General features: G+C 45.2%; 1 protein-coding gene across 2 annotated transcripts in view; it reads left to right on the top strand.

Annotated features, from left to right (window-relative positions):
* Positions 1–7942: 7942 nt before the first annotated feature.
* The window catches only part of LOC141128080 (multidrug and toxin extrusion protein 2-like), a 188429-nt gene continuing 179468 nt past the window's right edge, over positions 7943–16903 (top strand). Inside the window, exon 1 of one of the 2 annotated variants that reach the window (XM_073615145.1) lies at positions 7943–8145. In XM_073615145.1, coding sequence (XP_073471246.1) covers positions 8008–8145 — 138 coding nt within the window. In that variant the 5' untranslated portion in view covers positions 7943–8007. The remainder of the gene's footprint in view (positions 8146–16903) is intronic. The other variant, XM_073615144.1, reaches the window with a different exon arrangement.

Below are 16903 nucleotides of genomic sequence, written 5' to 3'. Positions count from 1 at the left end.
CCCCCCCCCCCCCCAAAAAAAAAAAAAACAAACAAAAAAACCCTAGACTGTTTATTGAGCCATTTGAAAGAGTGAAAATCCCTTTTGCCTGGCTGTGGGTGCTGTGAGTGGGGAAAAAGGCCCAAAATCCAGCGGCTTCTTCGGGGGTAGCTCTACTGCAAAATTGCAATGCACAAAGCTTGTTGCTCAAAAAGTAGCAGAAGCTTCTTTTGGACAACAGCATTGCGCATTGCGATTTGCCACGACTGCAGCATGATCTACTGAATCCTTAGTATAAGGCCCCTTTCACACGATCGGACCGTTCAGGTCCGCCTGTCAGTTTTGATGGCGGACCTGAATGGGCGTTCCATGTTTGCCTATGGAGTGACGGATGTCAGCGGAGACATGTCCACTAACATCCGACCCGGTCCGATCCGCAAAAAGCAGGCGGATGGCCCTACGTCCAGATCCGTCGCTGGCGGATCGGGTGAGATCTGATGAAAACGGACATGCTGTCCGTTTTCATCTGATCCCTCCATAGGCAGCAGCGGCGCCTGACAAGCCCCTCCCCGCTCAGTGAGCAGAGAGGGACCTGTCATCCGCCGGCTCAGCGGAGATCAACGGAGAGATCTCCCGCTGAGCCGGCGGACCGAGGCAGGCTCCATGGAAGCGGAGTCCGCCTCGTGTGAATGAGGGCTTAGACTGCTCATTATCTGGAAACAGGAAGGTGAGAGTGAGGCTACACTACTCACTATGCAAGACACAGCATGGATTCAGCTGTTTTTTGAGATAAGGTTTTCGCTGCTTTGAAAGTTCGTTCACACCAGAACACGGTGCAGGAAACCCACATTTCTCACACCACATTCAAAATGCACTGGGTGTGTGGTCCGTTGCAGGTGGCAGTATAATCCAAATGACACTCCAAATGTAGATTTGCCTACTCTGGATCGCTGTGCCCTTTAGAAAAGTAGTGCATACACTACTTTTGATGTGATTCAGTGCGATTTCAGCCAATTCAAATGAATGACCGGAAAAATCGCACAGCTCTGCTTTGCACAGGAATCACACAGGATTCCTGTGCAGTTCAGCTGTGAACTGGTCCTTATTACAGAGAAATAGGAGCTATTCTTGTGGTCTTCCCTGCATCTAGATCAGGGGTAGGCATCCCCCCGCTACTGGTGACGCAAGCGGCAAACGAAGCCTTTTTTGCCGACATTCGACTCTTTCCCCATCAGCAGAGCAGCGCAGGGAAGTGTCAGTGAGACACTAATACATTCCAACTTCAGAGTTCCCCGCGTCACGCCTGCACTGAGCGGGAGGTACTGCGCCCCCACACATTGTAAAAGATGGGAAACATTGTTTGGTTCTCTAACTTTGCTATAGCTGCGATCGTCAGCTTTTGTGATGGGAAGAGATTATGTGCAGTTCTGCTAGAGGGGCAGTCCCTCTTTCCAGGAGGAGGAGGACTGTCATTGGCCACTGCTAAAGCCAATCACAGTCCTGCTAGCCCGTCCCCCATCTGGAGGAAGATGACTGGCTTGATTGCCTATACCAGGGATATGCAATTAGAGGACCTCCAGCTGTTGCAAAACTACAAGTCCCATCATGTCTCTGCCTCTGGGTGTCATGCTTGTCGCTGTCAGAGTCTTGCTATGCCTCATAGGACTTGTAGTTCTGCAAAAGCTGGAGGTCCACTAATTGCATATCCCTAGTTTATACCAATCTCAGAAAGAGGATTTCACTGTGATTGAGAAAACCACAATCAGGTGACAGTTTGTGGAATTACTGTTGAGCTTCTGGGAACTTTGTTGAAATTATTCCTGAACCTTTGCGTCACTTACTACTGAACCCCTGCACTCTGTCTCTTTAAGCCACAGCCAGTATTTAGTGCAATGAAAATCACACCCAACTTTTCCTGTGGTGCAGAGCACCGCACTTTTTCTCAGCTGCGGGGGCCCAACTTATGATCCTGCACACAGGCCCACTGCTTTCAGAAAATGCCCCTGACCTGAGCCCATCATTGCGCATCCATTCCAGATGCTTGTATGTGACATCACATACATCACATACAAGCACATGGGCTGGATGCGAGAGTTGTATCAGTAGGATGAGTGTGCCAGGACAGGTAGATGTGTCTCATCTCTGCTTCCTTTCACCAGTCTGCATATCATAGATGAGAAGAAGATACAGCGGTGGAGCAGATAAGCAGGAGGGGAAAATGAGCAGGAGGGGTTCAGAGGTGGGACAGATGAGCAGGAGGGTACAGCAGTGGGGCAGATGTGCAGGGAGGTACAGTGGTGGAAGAGATGAGAAGGAGGTTCAGCAGTGGGGCAGAGGAGCAAGGGGGTTCAGTGTTGGGCCAGATGAGAACGGGGTTCAGTGGTGGGACAGAAAAGCAGGGGGGTACAGCAGTGGGGCAGATGTGAAAGGAGGTGTATTGGAGGGACAGGTGAACAGGGGGTTACAGTGGTGGGGCAGGAGAGCAGGGGGAACAGAGGTGGGGCAGAAGAGCAGGGGGGTATAGCGGTGAGACAGATGTGCAGGAGGTACATTGGTGGGGCAGATGTGAAAGCGGGTTACAGTGGTGGGGCAGATGAGCAGATGGGTTCAGTGTTAGGATAGATGAGAAGGTGATTCAGTAGTGAGACAAAAGAGCATGGGGATACGGCGGTGGAGCAAATGTGCAGGGAGGTACAGTGGTGGGGCAGATGAGAAAAGGGGGTACATTGATGGGGCAGATGAGCAGGGGGGTTACAGTGGTGGGACAGAAGAGCAAGGGGATACAGTGGTGGGACAGAAGAGCAAGGGGATACAGTGGTGGGACAGATGTGCAGAAGGCACAGTGGTGAGAGGGATGAGAAGGGTGTTCAGCGGTGGGACAGAAAAGCAGGGGGGTACAGTGATGGGGCAGATGAGAAGGGGGTTACAGTGGTGGGAAAGATGAGCAGGGAGGTTCAGTGTTGGGGCAGAGGAGAAAGGAGGTACATTGGGGGGAAAGGTGAGCAGGGGGTTACAGAGGTGTGGCAGATGTGCAGAGGGGTGCAGAGGAGAAAGGAGGTACATCGGCAGAACACATGAACAGGGGGTTACAGTGGTGGAGCAGAAGAGCAGGGGGAACAGAGGTGGGACAGATGTGCAGGAAGTACAGTGGTGGGGCAGATGAAAAAGGGGGTTACAGTCGTGGGGCAGATGAGCAGATGAGTTCAGTGTTAGGACAGATGAGAGGATGGTTCAGCGATGAAACAGAAGAGCAGGGGGGTACGGCGGTGGAGCAGATGTGCAGGGAGGTACAGTGGTAGAGCAAATGAGAAAGGGGGAACATTGGTGGGGCAGATGAGCAGGGGGTTACAGTGGTGGAACAGAAGAGCAAGGTGGTACAGTGGTGGGACAGAAGAGCAGGGTGGTACAGTAGTGGGACAGATGAGCAGGGGGTAACAATGGTGGGGCATATGTGCATGGGGTTACAGTGGTGGGGCAGATGTGCAGGGGTTTACAGTGGTGGGGCAGATGTGCAGGGGTTTACAGTGGTGGGGCATATGTGCAGGGGTTTACAGTGGTGGGGTAGATGTGCAGGGGGTTACAGTGGTGGGGCAGATGAGAAAGGAGGTACATTGGTGGGGCAGATGAGCAGGGGGTTACAGTGGTGGGGAAGATGAGCAGGGGGTTACAGTGGTGGGGCAGATGTGCAGGGGGTTACAGTGGTGGGGCAAATGAGCAGGGGGGTACAGTGGTGGGGCAGATGTGCAGGGGGTTACAGTGGTGGGGCAAATGTGCAGGGGGTTACAGTGGTAGGGCAAATGTGCAAGGGGTACAGTGGTGGGACAGATGAGAAAAGGGGTACAGTGGTGAGGCAGATGTGCAGGGGGTTACAGTGGTGGGACAGATGAGCAGGGGGTACAGTGGTGGGGCAAATGTGCAGGGGGTTACAGTGGTAGGGCAAATGTGCAAGGGGTACAGTGGTGGGACAGATGAGAAAAGGGGTACAGTGGTGAGGCAGATGTGCAGGGGGTTACAGTGGTGGGACAGATGAGCAGGGGGTACAGTGGTGGGGCAGATGTGCACGGGGTTACAGAGGTGGGGCAGATGTGCAGGGGGTTACAGTGGTAGGGCAGATGTGCAGGGGGTACAGTGGTGGGACAGATGAGCAGAGGGTTACAGTGGTGGGGCAGATGTGCAGGGGGTTACAGTGGTGGGACAGATGTGCAGGGGGTTACAGTGGTGAGGCAGATGTGCAGGGGGTACAGTGGTGGGACAGATGAGCAGGGGGTTACAGTGGTGGAGCAAATGTGCAGGGGTTTACAGTGGTAGGGCAGATGTGCAAGGGGTACAGTGGTGGGACAGATGACAAAGGGGGTTACAGTGGTGGGACAGATGTACAGGGGGTTACAGTGGTAGGGCAGATGTGCAGGGGGTACAGTGGTGAAACAGATTTGCAGGAGGGACAGTGATCTAAGGTGTGAAGGTGCATGAATTGGGGCTGATCTGAGGCGTGAGAGTGCAAGATGTTGATTTCTCACTACTAAAGTAGTTTACAGCATTTACTTTATAAAAAATCCTTTTTGTGATTGAGAGTATGAAGTTGACATTTTTTTGTTATAAAATCGGCACGCTCAATTTCTTTGAAAATATTTTTCGGCACACTGTGCTCAAAAGGTTGCATACCCCTGATCTAGACTGTAAGCCCAGGTTTACACCTATGCGAATTAGATGTGCGTTTCCCCGCATCCAATTCGCATAGCAGGAGAATGTGACTGGCTCCCTATGAAGCCGGTTCACATATCTCCGGGGCGGCTGCGGAGTGCACTGCACTGTGCGTCTTTGGCTCCGTTTCAGGGCCGAATTCAGGCATAGAATCGGCCCTGATTCGTCCCTGAAATGGGGAACAGGGGCGCACAGCGCTCCTGTGCAATCCGCAGCATGTTATAGTGTGAACCCGGGCTGAGACATTCTATTTGTTATAATCTTAACTCGTACATGTACATAAGAAGAAACACTAGGTATTTTGTTTTACTTTGTAGCTATTGTGTCAGCAAAGGATTGAGAGGATTGGTGTATGTGAGCTATTTAGTGTGCTTTTCCTCTGTGTGCACTGCAATCAGCCAAATCCTTGGTATTGGGTAGTTCACTCACATACACTATATTGCCAAAAGTATTGGGACCCTGCCTTTGCATGCACATGGACTTTAAATAGTTATGGATTGCCGCTGCAGTTGTACTGTGGCAAGTTGGCTTCCCTGCACGAATCGCCATCATTGTACGTCGGGCACGTACACGTCGCACGCGCCCATTCTTTGTTTTACCTATAATAAGGCTTACTTATAGCTAGTGTAAATATCTCCTAAACCTGCACCATTTAGGAGATATTTATTGTACATGCAGCCAGTGACATCACTGACACATGCGCTCTGAAGAAACGGCCACCTGTGCTATTCCTTCAGAGCCCTGTGCCCCGCGCGCATGTGCGGGAGTGACATCATTGCGGCTTCGGCCAGTCACAGAACCGGAAGAAAGACGGGTGAAGATGGAAGCTGTCTCCAGTGATGACAGGCTGAAAGGCTTCGTTTTGAGGTAAGTGTCAATAATGTGCTAGTATGTGATGCAGGTAAGAAAAAAAAAACTCTTTAAAGGGGTTGTAAACGCTTTGAGGTTGTTCAACTTAATGCATTCTATGCATTAAGGTGAAAAACCTTCTGTGATGCAGCAGCCCCCCAGAGCCTCCCTTTTACTTACCTGAACCCGGTCTTTCCAGCGACGGAGACGAGCACACCAGCTCCAGTCGGAGTCTCGGGTCCTGATTGGATAGATAGACAGCAGCGGGAGCCAATGGCTGCGCTGCTATCAATCAAATCCAATGATGCAGGAGCTGGGGGTCAAGTCCTGCTGTCTGTGTCAATAGACGAAGCAGCAGGACACAGGAGCGCGCCCGCACGAGTGCCCCAAGGGAGAGCGGCTCTCCAACGGGGCACTCGAAAAGAGGCGGAGCCAGGAGCGCCGCTGAGGGACCCCAGAAGAGGAGGATCGGGGCCACTCTGTGCAAAACCAACTGCACAGAGGAGGTAAGTATGACATGTTTGTTTTTTTTCTTCTAAAAACAAGCAAACCTTTACATATCCTTTAAGGCTAGGTTCACATTGTTGCGAGTGGTAGATCTCACATTTACGCGGACACAGCAGCCCATTAATTTGAGTGGGCTGTTGAATCGTCAGAAAATGCAGGGAAAAGGTCCAAAAAGGGGTCATTTGGGAGGTATTTGTACTGTTTTTGGGCCTGAGGAAATGAGATAGGGCGTCAGTACATCAGGACTGATCGATTTTCAGATATACAGTATACCATAGTTTGTGGACTTATTTTTTCCAAAGAAATGTAGCAGAATACAGTTTCGCCCAAGGCCCCTTTCACACGGGCGGACCGTATGTCTGTTTTTCATCCATCTGTTTTTGGATGAAAAACAGACATACATGTATCCCTATGGGATAGCAGATGTCAGCGGATGAACATCCGCTGACATCCAATGACATCAGTCTCCGCTATGCTCAGTTTCTGATGACGGAGGAAAACCCTACATTTCCGCCCGTCATCGGATCGGATGAAAACGGACTCTACGGTCCGTGTTCATCCGATCCCCCATAGAGGAGAGCGGCGCTCTGACAGGACGGTCCCTGCACAGTGTGCAGAGACCGACCTGCCATCTGCCTGCTCAGCAGGGATCGACGGAGTAATCCCCTGCTGAGCAAAGCGGAGTCCGTACATGGACACGTCCATGTGAAAGGGGCCTTAATTTATGAACAAAGATTATTTATTGAAAACATTTTTATAACAGAAATGGAAAAAAAAAATGTTTTTTTGTTTATTTAGCAAAGAATAAAAAACCCAGTGCCAGGCCTAAAAAAAAACAAACACTGTAGCTGCTGACTTTAAATAAGTACTTACCTGTCCTGGGTGCCCACGATGTCGGCCGCCCGAGGCTGACCCGTCCCTCGGCTCTCGGGTCCCAGGACCGCCATCCTAGGTAAGGGAAACAGGCAGTGGAGCCTTGCGGCTTCACTGCCAGTTTCCTACTGTGCACGCGCAAGCGGCGCGGCGCGGCGCTCTGTGAATGGCCCTGTGGTGTTCTGGGAACACACACAGTTCCCAGAAGACAACGGGGCCGCTCACCGAGGAGCAGAAGACGCCGCGGAAAAGGAAGAGGCAGATTAGGAAGACTGCCTAGCAACAAGGGTTTAGGTAAGTTTAAAACTTTTTTTTTTCAAATTTTCTTTTTACATTTTTTTGGGGATTTTTGGTGTTTTTTTTTTTTTTACAGGGTGGCCCTCCACTTTAAAGCGGATTTCCTCCTGGGGAGAAAAAAAAAATAAAAGTCTGTAGCTACAAACACTGGAGCTGCTGACTTTTAATATAAGGACACTTACCTGTTCAGGGAGCTCGCGATGTCGGCACCCCGAGCTGATTTTCGGATCGGCTGTAAGGTGCATTCGTCGTAAAGGGAAACTGGCAGTGAAGCCTTTCGGCTTCTCAGCTGGTTCCCTACTGCGCATGTGCAAAGTGCGCTGCGCTTTCTAATTGGCCTGTCAAAAACAGGTACCCGTTCCCCCCTCCCCCTGAAAGGTGCCAAATGTGGCACTGGAGTGGGGGAGGAAGCAGATAAGCGGAGGTTCCACTTTTGGGTGGAACGCTGCTTTAAATATCACCAAAAGAAAGCTCTATTTGTGTGAAGAAAATAGATAAAAATGTCATTTGACTGTGCAATTGTCATTCAAAGTGTGACAACGCTGACAGCTGGCCTGGGCAGGAAGGGGGTAAAGGTGGCCAGTATTGAAGTGGTTCATTCTCCTAAAATGGAACATGTAGGTGTGTGAGGTAACAGTCTAGTGATATGGAAGCAGTGTTGTACCTCCTAACACACAGGGAGGGGAGGAGAGGGCTGAGTATCTTTACACAGCCTTTCCTCCCCGCTCTGTGAGCACGGAGAGGGCGGGGCTAGGGGCGGGGCTAGTACACGTGCGGGCAACCCGGAGGACACAAGCAGACATGGCAATGACCGGGAATGGAGGAGACGCCGGGGATCTGAGGACAGACAGCGGCTGTATGGGGAGGATGATCCGCCGGGTGCTGCCGCTCTACTTCTGGCCTGAAGTGAAGGAGCTGTGTGTGCTGGCCGGGCCTGTGGTGAGCTTGTCTGATATGTACAGTAGACAATGCTGTGCTGTGTGAAGATCTCTGTTATATTATCAACGTATATCCTATTAGGGGCTTCTCGTTTATTTCCACATGTTTTTCCTTCACCCACAATGACAATTGTACATTCGGCTTCTGTAGACTAGTCTTTCTACTTGCTGTCTGTGAGAGGTGAAACACGATTTCATAATGTAAAGACTGTAAGTAGATAATCCATGCTTAGCTTGCTGTGTAGACTGTTAACTGTTAGAAAACTACAAGTCCCATGGGGCATTGCAAGACAGCCAGGGCTCCCAGAGGGCAATGCATGATGGGATTTGTAGTTTCACCACATCTGGAGTGCTGAGGTTGCCCTACCACTGTTAACTGAAGAATAATTGCAGGCGTGGTATTTGTTATACACAGTTACAGTAGTACAGCATGGACCAACTATGTATATACCATACCTGGACCTGTGAAGCACTGATGTCACCTCATCCAATCAGAGAGCGCTTTGCATTCATTCAGAAAATACAGATCATTCCTTTTAATGGAGCTGGTGCTGAGCAGCCGACCTACTGTGTTCACAATGCATCAGGCTGGCCACTCAGTACAGGGCCCGGGAGATCCCTGGAGTATCAGTGTCTGCCTCACTGACTTCCAGCTTCCAGAGGGCATCAGACACTTCCAAATCAGTGGTCGTGCTGTCAGACAAGTTTTTTTCGGTTGGATATTCAACAGAGAAAAATGAGATGGTGCAATATATAACATAATGTAATATATAAAATAATGGTTACACACACACACACACACACACTGTTATCTTACAATACGGTATGATTTTACTGTGGAGATTTAAAGATACAGGGCCCCAAATACCAACCCATTGGTTACAAACTGACATTTTTGCACTACTTCTAAATGAGTCAAAAACAAAATCTCCCATTGGACCAATATGTTTACAATGCAGATGTGTCATACACCCCCCCCCCCCCTCTATGATATCTTACAATATGGTATGATTTTACTGTGAAAATGTAAAGATTTAGACAGGAGTCAAGCCATCAGACAGTTCCAAATCAGTGGTCAAGCCATCAGACAAGTTTTTTTGGGGTGGATATTCAACGGAGAAAAACTAGATAGCACAAAATAGAACATATAACATAGCATAATGTAATATATAAAATAATGTAGGGCCGAAACAACTAATCGATTAATGCACAACTAATCGATTATGAAATTAATCGATTACTATTTTCATAATCGATTAATCGGTCAGTAACATAATGGAGTTAAAAAAAACTAAAACAAGCCCTTTAGTCCTCATGCACACGGACGTTTTTACAGCTGCTTTTTTGAGCCTTTTTTACAGCTTAAAAAGGCCTGTCTATGTTAGTCTATGGCTTCATGCCCACCTAGGCGTTTTTAAGCTGTAAAAAAAACCCAGGACCAGTGGGTTCTGAGAGACGTTTTTCAGCTGTAAAAACGCTCTAACGCTGAAAAACACTCAAAAACATCATTCACCAACGTTTTTTAGCGTTTTTGATCCATTGAAAAAAAAAAAAAAAAAGTGAAAAAAAAAAACGCTCAAACGCGGAAAAACGCTCAAACGCTATTGCAAAAACGCTGAAAAACGCTGAAAAAAGTTAAAAAAAATCACTGCAAAGATACTAGCGTTTTCATAACGTTTTTTTAACAGCCTGTGTGCATGAGGGCTTATAGTACAAAAAGAGCAAATAATCGCTACTGTAAATATTACTTTCACAGTTCTACAGTAAAAAAATTAACCCCTTACAGTAGTGATTATCTGCTTTTTTTTTTTTTTTTTTTTTTTTTTTTTTTTTGTACTATAAAGAGCTAATTTTAGTTTTTTTAACTCCATTATGTTACTAAACATCTTAGGCCTGGTTCACATCTATGTGTTTTTTGGTGCTTTTTTGCAGAAGCGCACTACAGTTCATTTACATGGTTTCCCATTGGACACGTTCACATCTATGCTTTTTTCAGCCGCTGCGTATTTGGAAAGGGTCAAGGACTTTTTTTTTTTTTTTTTACGCAAAAACGGTGCTTTTTTGGTTCAATATACTTCAATGGAGAATCTGCAGAAAAGCATGTAATGCGTTTTTTCAGCAATTTGTGTTTTTTAATCTGCCCAATAACAATTTGGCCAAAAAAAATGCAAAAACGCAAATCGCCGCAAAATCAAGTGCGCAAAAATCAAAATGCACAGCAAAAAGCACTGCAGAAACAGATCAAAAGCAAACTCCATAGGTGTGTACCGAGCCTTATGCTGGCCACACCAATCAATTTTCAGATGAGACTATTCAGACAAAAAAATCTTTTTACATTCGCTAAATGAAAGAATGTTGTTTGAAATTTTCACTTGTTTTTAACATTCTGTTTTTAAAATGAATGTAATTTCTGAACGAAAACCACATACTGTCTGAAAATTCCTTTCACCAAGAAGTTTTCTATTTAGAAATTTTCCCGTCACTGTGGTTGAAAATGAATGTCGATTTGACCCCACTAATGATTAGAAAATTGAACGAATGGTCTTAAAATGACATTTTTTTTTTTGAAGGAAGACATTTGATCTCTGGGTCTGATATTTATCAGATTCTCCCTTTTAATAGTGTGTACAGTATATCTCTTCTCTAACAGTTTATACAGTATATCTCCTCTAATAGTATATACAGTATATCTCTTCTGTCTGTTATTCTCAGAGTGGATTACATATTTTGCTCCCTAATCATATAGTTGGTTATTGATATTTAAGAATAAATTGCCTTTTTTTAAAACTTTACATATTAACTAAATTATACATCACACTTTTTTTTTTTTTTTTTTTAAGGTTATTAACCGATTAATCGAAACAATAATCGGCCAACTAATCGATTATGAAAATAATCGTTAGTTGCAGCCCTAAAATAATGGTTACACAGAGTTGTCACACACACAACCCCCCTCTATGATATCTTACAATGTGGTATGATTTTACTGTGGAAATTGATTGAAAGATACAGATCCCCAAATACCAACCCATTGGTTACATGCTACAACATTTTTTCAGTACCCTGTGTTTTTCTTGCCTTTTTGTTAATACCAGTGACAATCTTGACCACAAAATTTGATTTAGTTTTGACTAAAATGCCATTTAATTTTAGTCATGTTTTAGTCAACTAAATAACATAATATTTTAGTCGACTAAGGCTGGACATAACATGTTCAATTTTCTTGTACAGTTTTCTTTTAGATTTACCAAAAACCATATAACATGAGGCCAAGACGAAACAACTTTCAATGGTATCCAATAAGGCAGGGCCTTGGACTACATAGTTTAAGGCAGGGCTCGACAAACCCCGGGCGCCAGGTCACATTTGCGACTAGAATGAGCGACCTGGCGCCTGGGGCGGCACCCCTGGGGCTTCCTGTCTCCGTGCGGACCCCCCCCCCCCCCCCCGTGCGATCGCGTCAGGCCGCGGCTTTGCGGCCTTCTGCAGTACTTCTGGAATCTGGCGCCATCTTGTGGTGGCCGTTGGTATGACAACACAACCAGCAATGCTAATGGAGCTTCACCTGCCTGTTTTCGCTGCCCCACCCATCTCCTTCCCAAAGTGGAGAAGAGAATGAAGTGATTGCGGACGTCATCTGGCACCTTTTGCCTAATGGTGAATGTGGGGATAGCCTTTTTTTTTTTTTTTTTTTTTTTTTTTTTGAGTAAAAACTGTTTATTTATTTTTCTTATTTAAAATGAATTTATTTGTCATCTCCCTGCTTGGCCCCTTGCACACGGGCTGTTTGATCCAGTTCGCCTGTCAGTTTTTCAGGCGGACCTGATCGGACCCTTAGAGCCCTTTCACACTGAGCCGCGGGGGGCGTCGGCGATGAAGCGGCACTATTTTTAGCACCGCTTTACTGTCGTTTTAGCGGCGCTATTCGGCCGCTAGCGGGGCAGTCTTTCTGTGTAAATTTAAGATTGGTTATTTTTTTATATTGAAAATAAAGCTTTGTTGGTTGTTTAAAAAAAAACCTGCCTCCTAACTTTTTTTAGCTGGCTCCTAGATTCCAAGCAAATTTGTCAAGCCCTGGTTTAAGGTAAAGCTAAAGGAAAATTGTGCAAGATAAATTGAACATGTATGGCCAGCCTTAATCTATAGTAGATTTAATCAACTAAAATGTAATGACTGAGATTACACACCTCTAGGGTTGCCACCCGTCCCGGTTTTTACCCAGACAGTTTGGGTTTGGAGTCGGGTGCCACGGTTTCAGGTCACATCAGCCACATCATCCCTGAAAAATCCACTCTCTGTTTAGAGGATCCATAAAACGATTAGACTTATGCATGAAGGGGTGTAAATGTAAATATGTTGCTCCAATGGGAGATTTTATTTATTTATTTTTAATATTTATAACTTTTTATAAGTGTTGCTTTTATAAACAATAGGTTAATACTTGGGGCTCTGTCTCTTTAAGTTTCCACAGTAAAATCATATATATCATGTATCCTATATTTTAGGATATCATAGAGAGGGGAGTGCATGACACATGTGCATTGTAAACATATTGGTCCAATGGGAGATTTTGTTTTTGACTCATTTAGAAGTAGTGCAAAAATGTCAGTTTGTAACCAATGGGTTGGTATTTGGGGCCCTGTATCTTTAAACCTCCACAGTAAAATCATACCGTATTGTAAGATATCATAGAGGGGGTTTGTATGACACATCTGCATTGTAAACGTGTTGGTCTAATGGGAGATTAGCTCCCGCTGTGTCCAATCACAGCAGGAGCCAGTCACTGGCTGCACGCATGTGCGCCTCAAACCCAGAAGTGCAGGATCACATACAGGTACATGATTCTGGACAGGGGAGCCATCTTACTGTCGCATATGTACAGTATACAGATGGCAAGCGTTTAAGCGAGGAATGGGACAGGACTAGGGAGATGGAACATAGGACATGAGGGTGGTAGTTGGGGAATAAGGGCACAAAGAACATAGCTGACCACACACTTAGGCTGCATTCACACCTGAGCGTAGTGTCTTTGAGCATTTTTCTGGTGTTTATTTTGCACGTTTTTATACAGTGTTTTTGAACTTGGGCATTTTTTTATTAGCCAGTAGAGAAAACTATCACCAGTTGAATAATTTGTTGCTAGGTATTTTGGCTTTTTTAGCTTTTCCATTAGATTTTATTTTTTTTATTATTATTATTATTATTCTTTATTATTCATGTATTTATTTTCGTTAGGGTAAAGGTTTAGAGTTAAGATTAGGGTTATTTATTTATTTTTTGTTAAGGTGTTAATACTACTACTACTACTACAAGTAATACTAATAAATGAATAAATGTAAAATAAATACACAAAATAATCATAAGTAAATAATACATTCAATAAATGAATACTAAGTAGTAATAAGTAAATAATTAACCTCAACCTCAACGCCCTAATGCTTAAAAAAAAAAAAAAAAACAAACAAAAAAAAAAAAACTAAACCCCCTAACTGTAACACAAAAAATATAAATAATAATTCTTTTTTTTTGTGGGTGTTTTTTTATTATTATTATTATTATTATTATTTATTTATTCATTTTAAGGTTAGGGGTTCATTTATTATTATTTATTTTATTTATTTATGATGATTTTTAGTTGTGTATTTATTTTACTTCTATTTATTCATATATTATTACTTTCTCATTTGAGCAGAAAATGGCACAAAAATGCATGTCAAAACTTGTCAGTGTGCACAAAAATGCACGAATGGCGCATTTAAATTAATTACAAAAAAAGCTCCAGAACTTTTTTGAGCTTCAAGCTACAAAATGCTGAGGTGTGAATTTTTGAATAAATAAATTGTGAATAAATTTTATTCATTTATTTTTGTTTTTGGTTTAGCCTGCTTGAAAAAAGGTTTAACCAGTTCCTCCATCAATGTTATATAGTATGGGTGGAAGAATCTATGCTGTAGCTACAGAATACCTGAACAGCAGCTGATACAGTCACTCACCAGCCAACAATTGTGCTGCCCAACTCTTTTGATTTTCCAATTTAGACATGTTGGGCAGAAGGCAACTGACTGGCCTACCCAATGAGTAAATTTCATTTGGTTCCTCAGGAACCGGCCAAAATGACAGCATATGGCAAGCTTTAGGGAGAGTTTCAGGTAGCAGAAGACTGAAGAGGCAATGCCAAAACAATATGGTTAACCACTTGCCGACCAGCCGCCGCAATTATACTGCAGCAGAATGGCTCGGCTGGGCGAAACAACGTTATGTAACGTCGCTTCGCCCAGCTGAGCCCCCTGCTCGCCCACGGAGCCGACACGAGTGCCTGGCGGTCGCGATCACTGCTGGGCTTCCATGATCGCTCGGGGCACACGGAGAACCGGAATCTGTGTGTGTAAACACACAGTTTCCAGTTCTCTGAGGGGAGAAGTGACAGATTGTCTGTTCATACAGAGTATGAACAGCGATCTATCTCTTCCCCTACACAGTCCACTCCCCCCTTCAGTTAGAACACACACTAGGGAACACATTAACCCCTTGATCGCCCCTTAGTGTTAACCCCTTCCCTGCCAGTGACATTTTTACAGTAATCAATGCATTTTTAAAGCGCTGATCGCTGTAAAAATTCCAGTGGTCCCAAAAATGTGTCAAAATTGTCCGTGTCCGCCATAATGTCGCAGTCCCGATTAAAAATCGCAGATCGCTGCCATTACAAGTGGAAAAAAAAAATTAATAAAAATGCCATAAAACTATCCCCTGTTTTGTAGACGCTATAAATTTTGCGTAAACCAATCAATATATGCTTATTGCAATTTTTTTTTTGCCAAAAATATGTAGAAGAATACATATTGGCCTAAACTGAGGAAAAAAATAGTTTTTTTTATATATTTTGGGGGATATTTTATTATAGCAAAAAGTAAAAAATATTGCTTTTTTTTTTCGCTCTTTTTTTGTTTTTTTTTTTTGTTTATAGCGCAAAAAATAAAAACCGCAGAGGTGATCATATACCACCAAAAGAAAGCTCTATTTGTGGGAAATAAAGGACGTCAATTTTGTTTGGGTGCAACATTGCAGGAGCGCGCAATTCTCCGTTAAAGCAGCGCAGTGCCAAATCGCAAAAAGTGCTCTGGTCAGGAAGGGGGTAAAATCTTCCGGGGCTGAAGCGGTTAAAGTGGTTCTAAAGTCTCAAGCTCATTCTATGCATTAAGGTAAAAAACTTTCTGGGTGTAGCTCCCCACTTATACTTTACTGAGCACCATCTCAATCCAGTGATGTGCATGGGAGCAGCTGCTCTCCCAGGTCTCTGTCTCCTTATTGGCTCACACAGCCAGTGAGCCAATGAGAAGAGAGCGAGGGGCGGAGCAGAGCCATGCTCTGTGTTCGAATGAACACAAACAGCATGGCTCAGTAGACAGAGAGCCTGCCTGAGTGCTCCATAGCAAGAGGCTTGCCATTAGGGACACTTGGCAGGGGGGAGGGACCAGGACTACCGGCATGGGTTTCAAAAAAGAAGAGGATCAGGGCTGCTTTGACACTTGGTCGCAGTTTCCAGTTGATTGATCCAGAGTGAAAGGGCTCTGGCTACTGAGGTAAATGCGATGGGAAGTCTGCAGGTGTATCCCACAACCTAGTAGATCTTCTTTAACCACTTCCGGACCAGCCGCCGCAGTTTTACTGTGGCAGGTCGGCTCGGCTGGGCAAGTTGACGTTACCTCACGGCGGCCGCGCCGATCGGATTTGCTTCAGGACCGAACCGATCAGTCTCCAGGCCCAGGCCAATGACTTCTGGCTTGGACCTGCTGATCGGTCCTGATGAATAAAATCCTCCCCTGCCTGTGTAAGTGTAAACAAAGACAGGGGAAGTGATGTCATCTCTCTCTCTGGAATTCTTTTCTGTTCCAGAGAGGACATCCACACATGAGTTGCACCAACGCTACACTGACACAGTACACATAGGCACATATTTGCCCCCCCCCCCGTTAACCCCTTCACTCCCTGTCACTGTGTCACCCAGTGCAGTGTTCATATTTTTCTTTGATCGCTGTACTGGTGTCATTTGTGACACTAATAAGCGTTAGGGTACTTAGTAGCCCCAGATAGGTCTAGGGACCCCCCCAATAAAGGTTTAACCTCTTGATCACCCCCTGTCACCAGTGATCACTGTATTAGTGTCACGGTGGACGCTAGTTTTTTTTTTTTTTTTTTATAGCGTCAGGGCACCGCCGTATATTACCTAATAAAAGGTTTAACCCCCTGATCACCCACCGGGTGATATCAGTTAGGTTTTAGTATTATTTAGGGTCTGTGTCGCCCCAGGCAGCGTCGGATTAGTGCCAGGAGCGCTAACACCCACGCACACACCATACACCTCCCTTAGTAGTATAGTATCTGAACGGATCAATATCTGATCTGATCAGATCTATACTAGTGTCCCCAGTAGTTTAGGGTTCCCAAAAACGCAGTGTTAGCTGGATAAGCCCAGACACCTGCTAGCACCTGCGTTTAGCCCCTCCGCCCAGCCCACCAGAGTGCAGTATCAATCGATCACTGTCACTTACAAAACACTAAACACATAACTGTCAGGCGTGATCCCTGCGAACGCCAACAGTTTTTTTTGGTAGCATTTGAAGCAGTCGCTGACAGTCAGGTGCTCTTTTTCCTGTGAGTCTCACTAGTGTACCAGTAAATTTAGAGGCCAAAATGTCCAATCAAAAGTACACTAGTGAAGAGGCCTACACGTTTCTGAGCCTGACAGATGAGAGTGAAGA

This window comes from Aquarana catesbeiana, linkage group LG02, assembly GCF_042186555.1.
Source record: "Aquarana catesbeiana isolate 2022-GZ linkage group LG02, ASM4218655v1, whole genome shotgun sequence".
Taxonomy (NCBI): Eukaryota; Metazoa; Chordata; class Amphibia; order Anura; family Ranidae; genus Aquarana; species Aquarana catesbeiana.
Note: the sequence above shows the minus strand (reverse complement) of the source record. Positions and strands in the feature narration are given on the sequence as shown.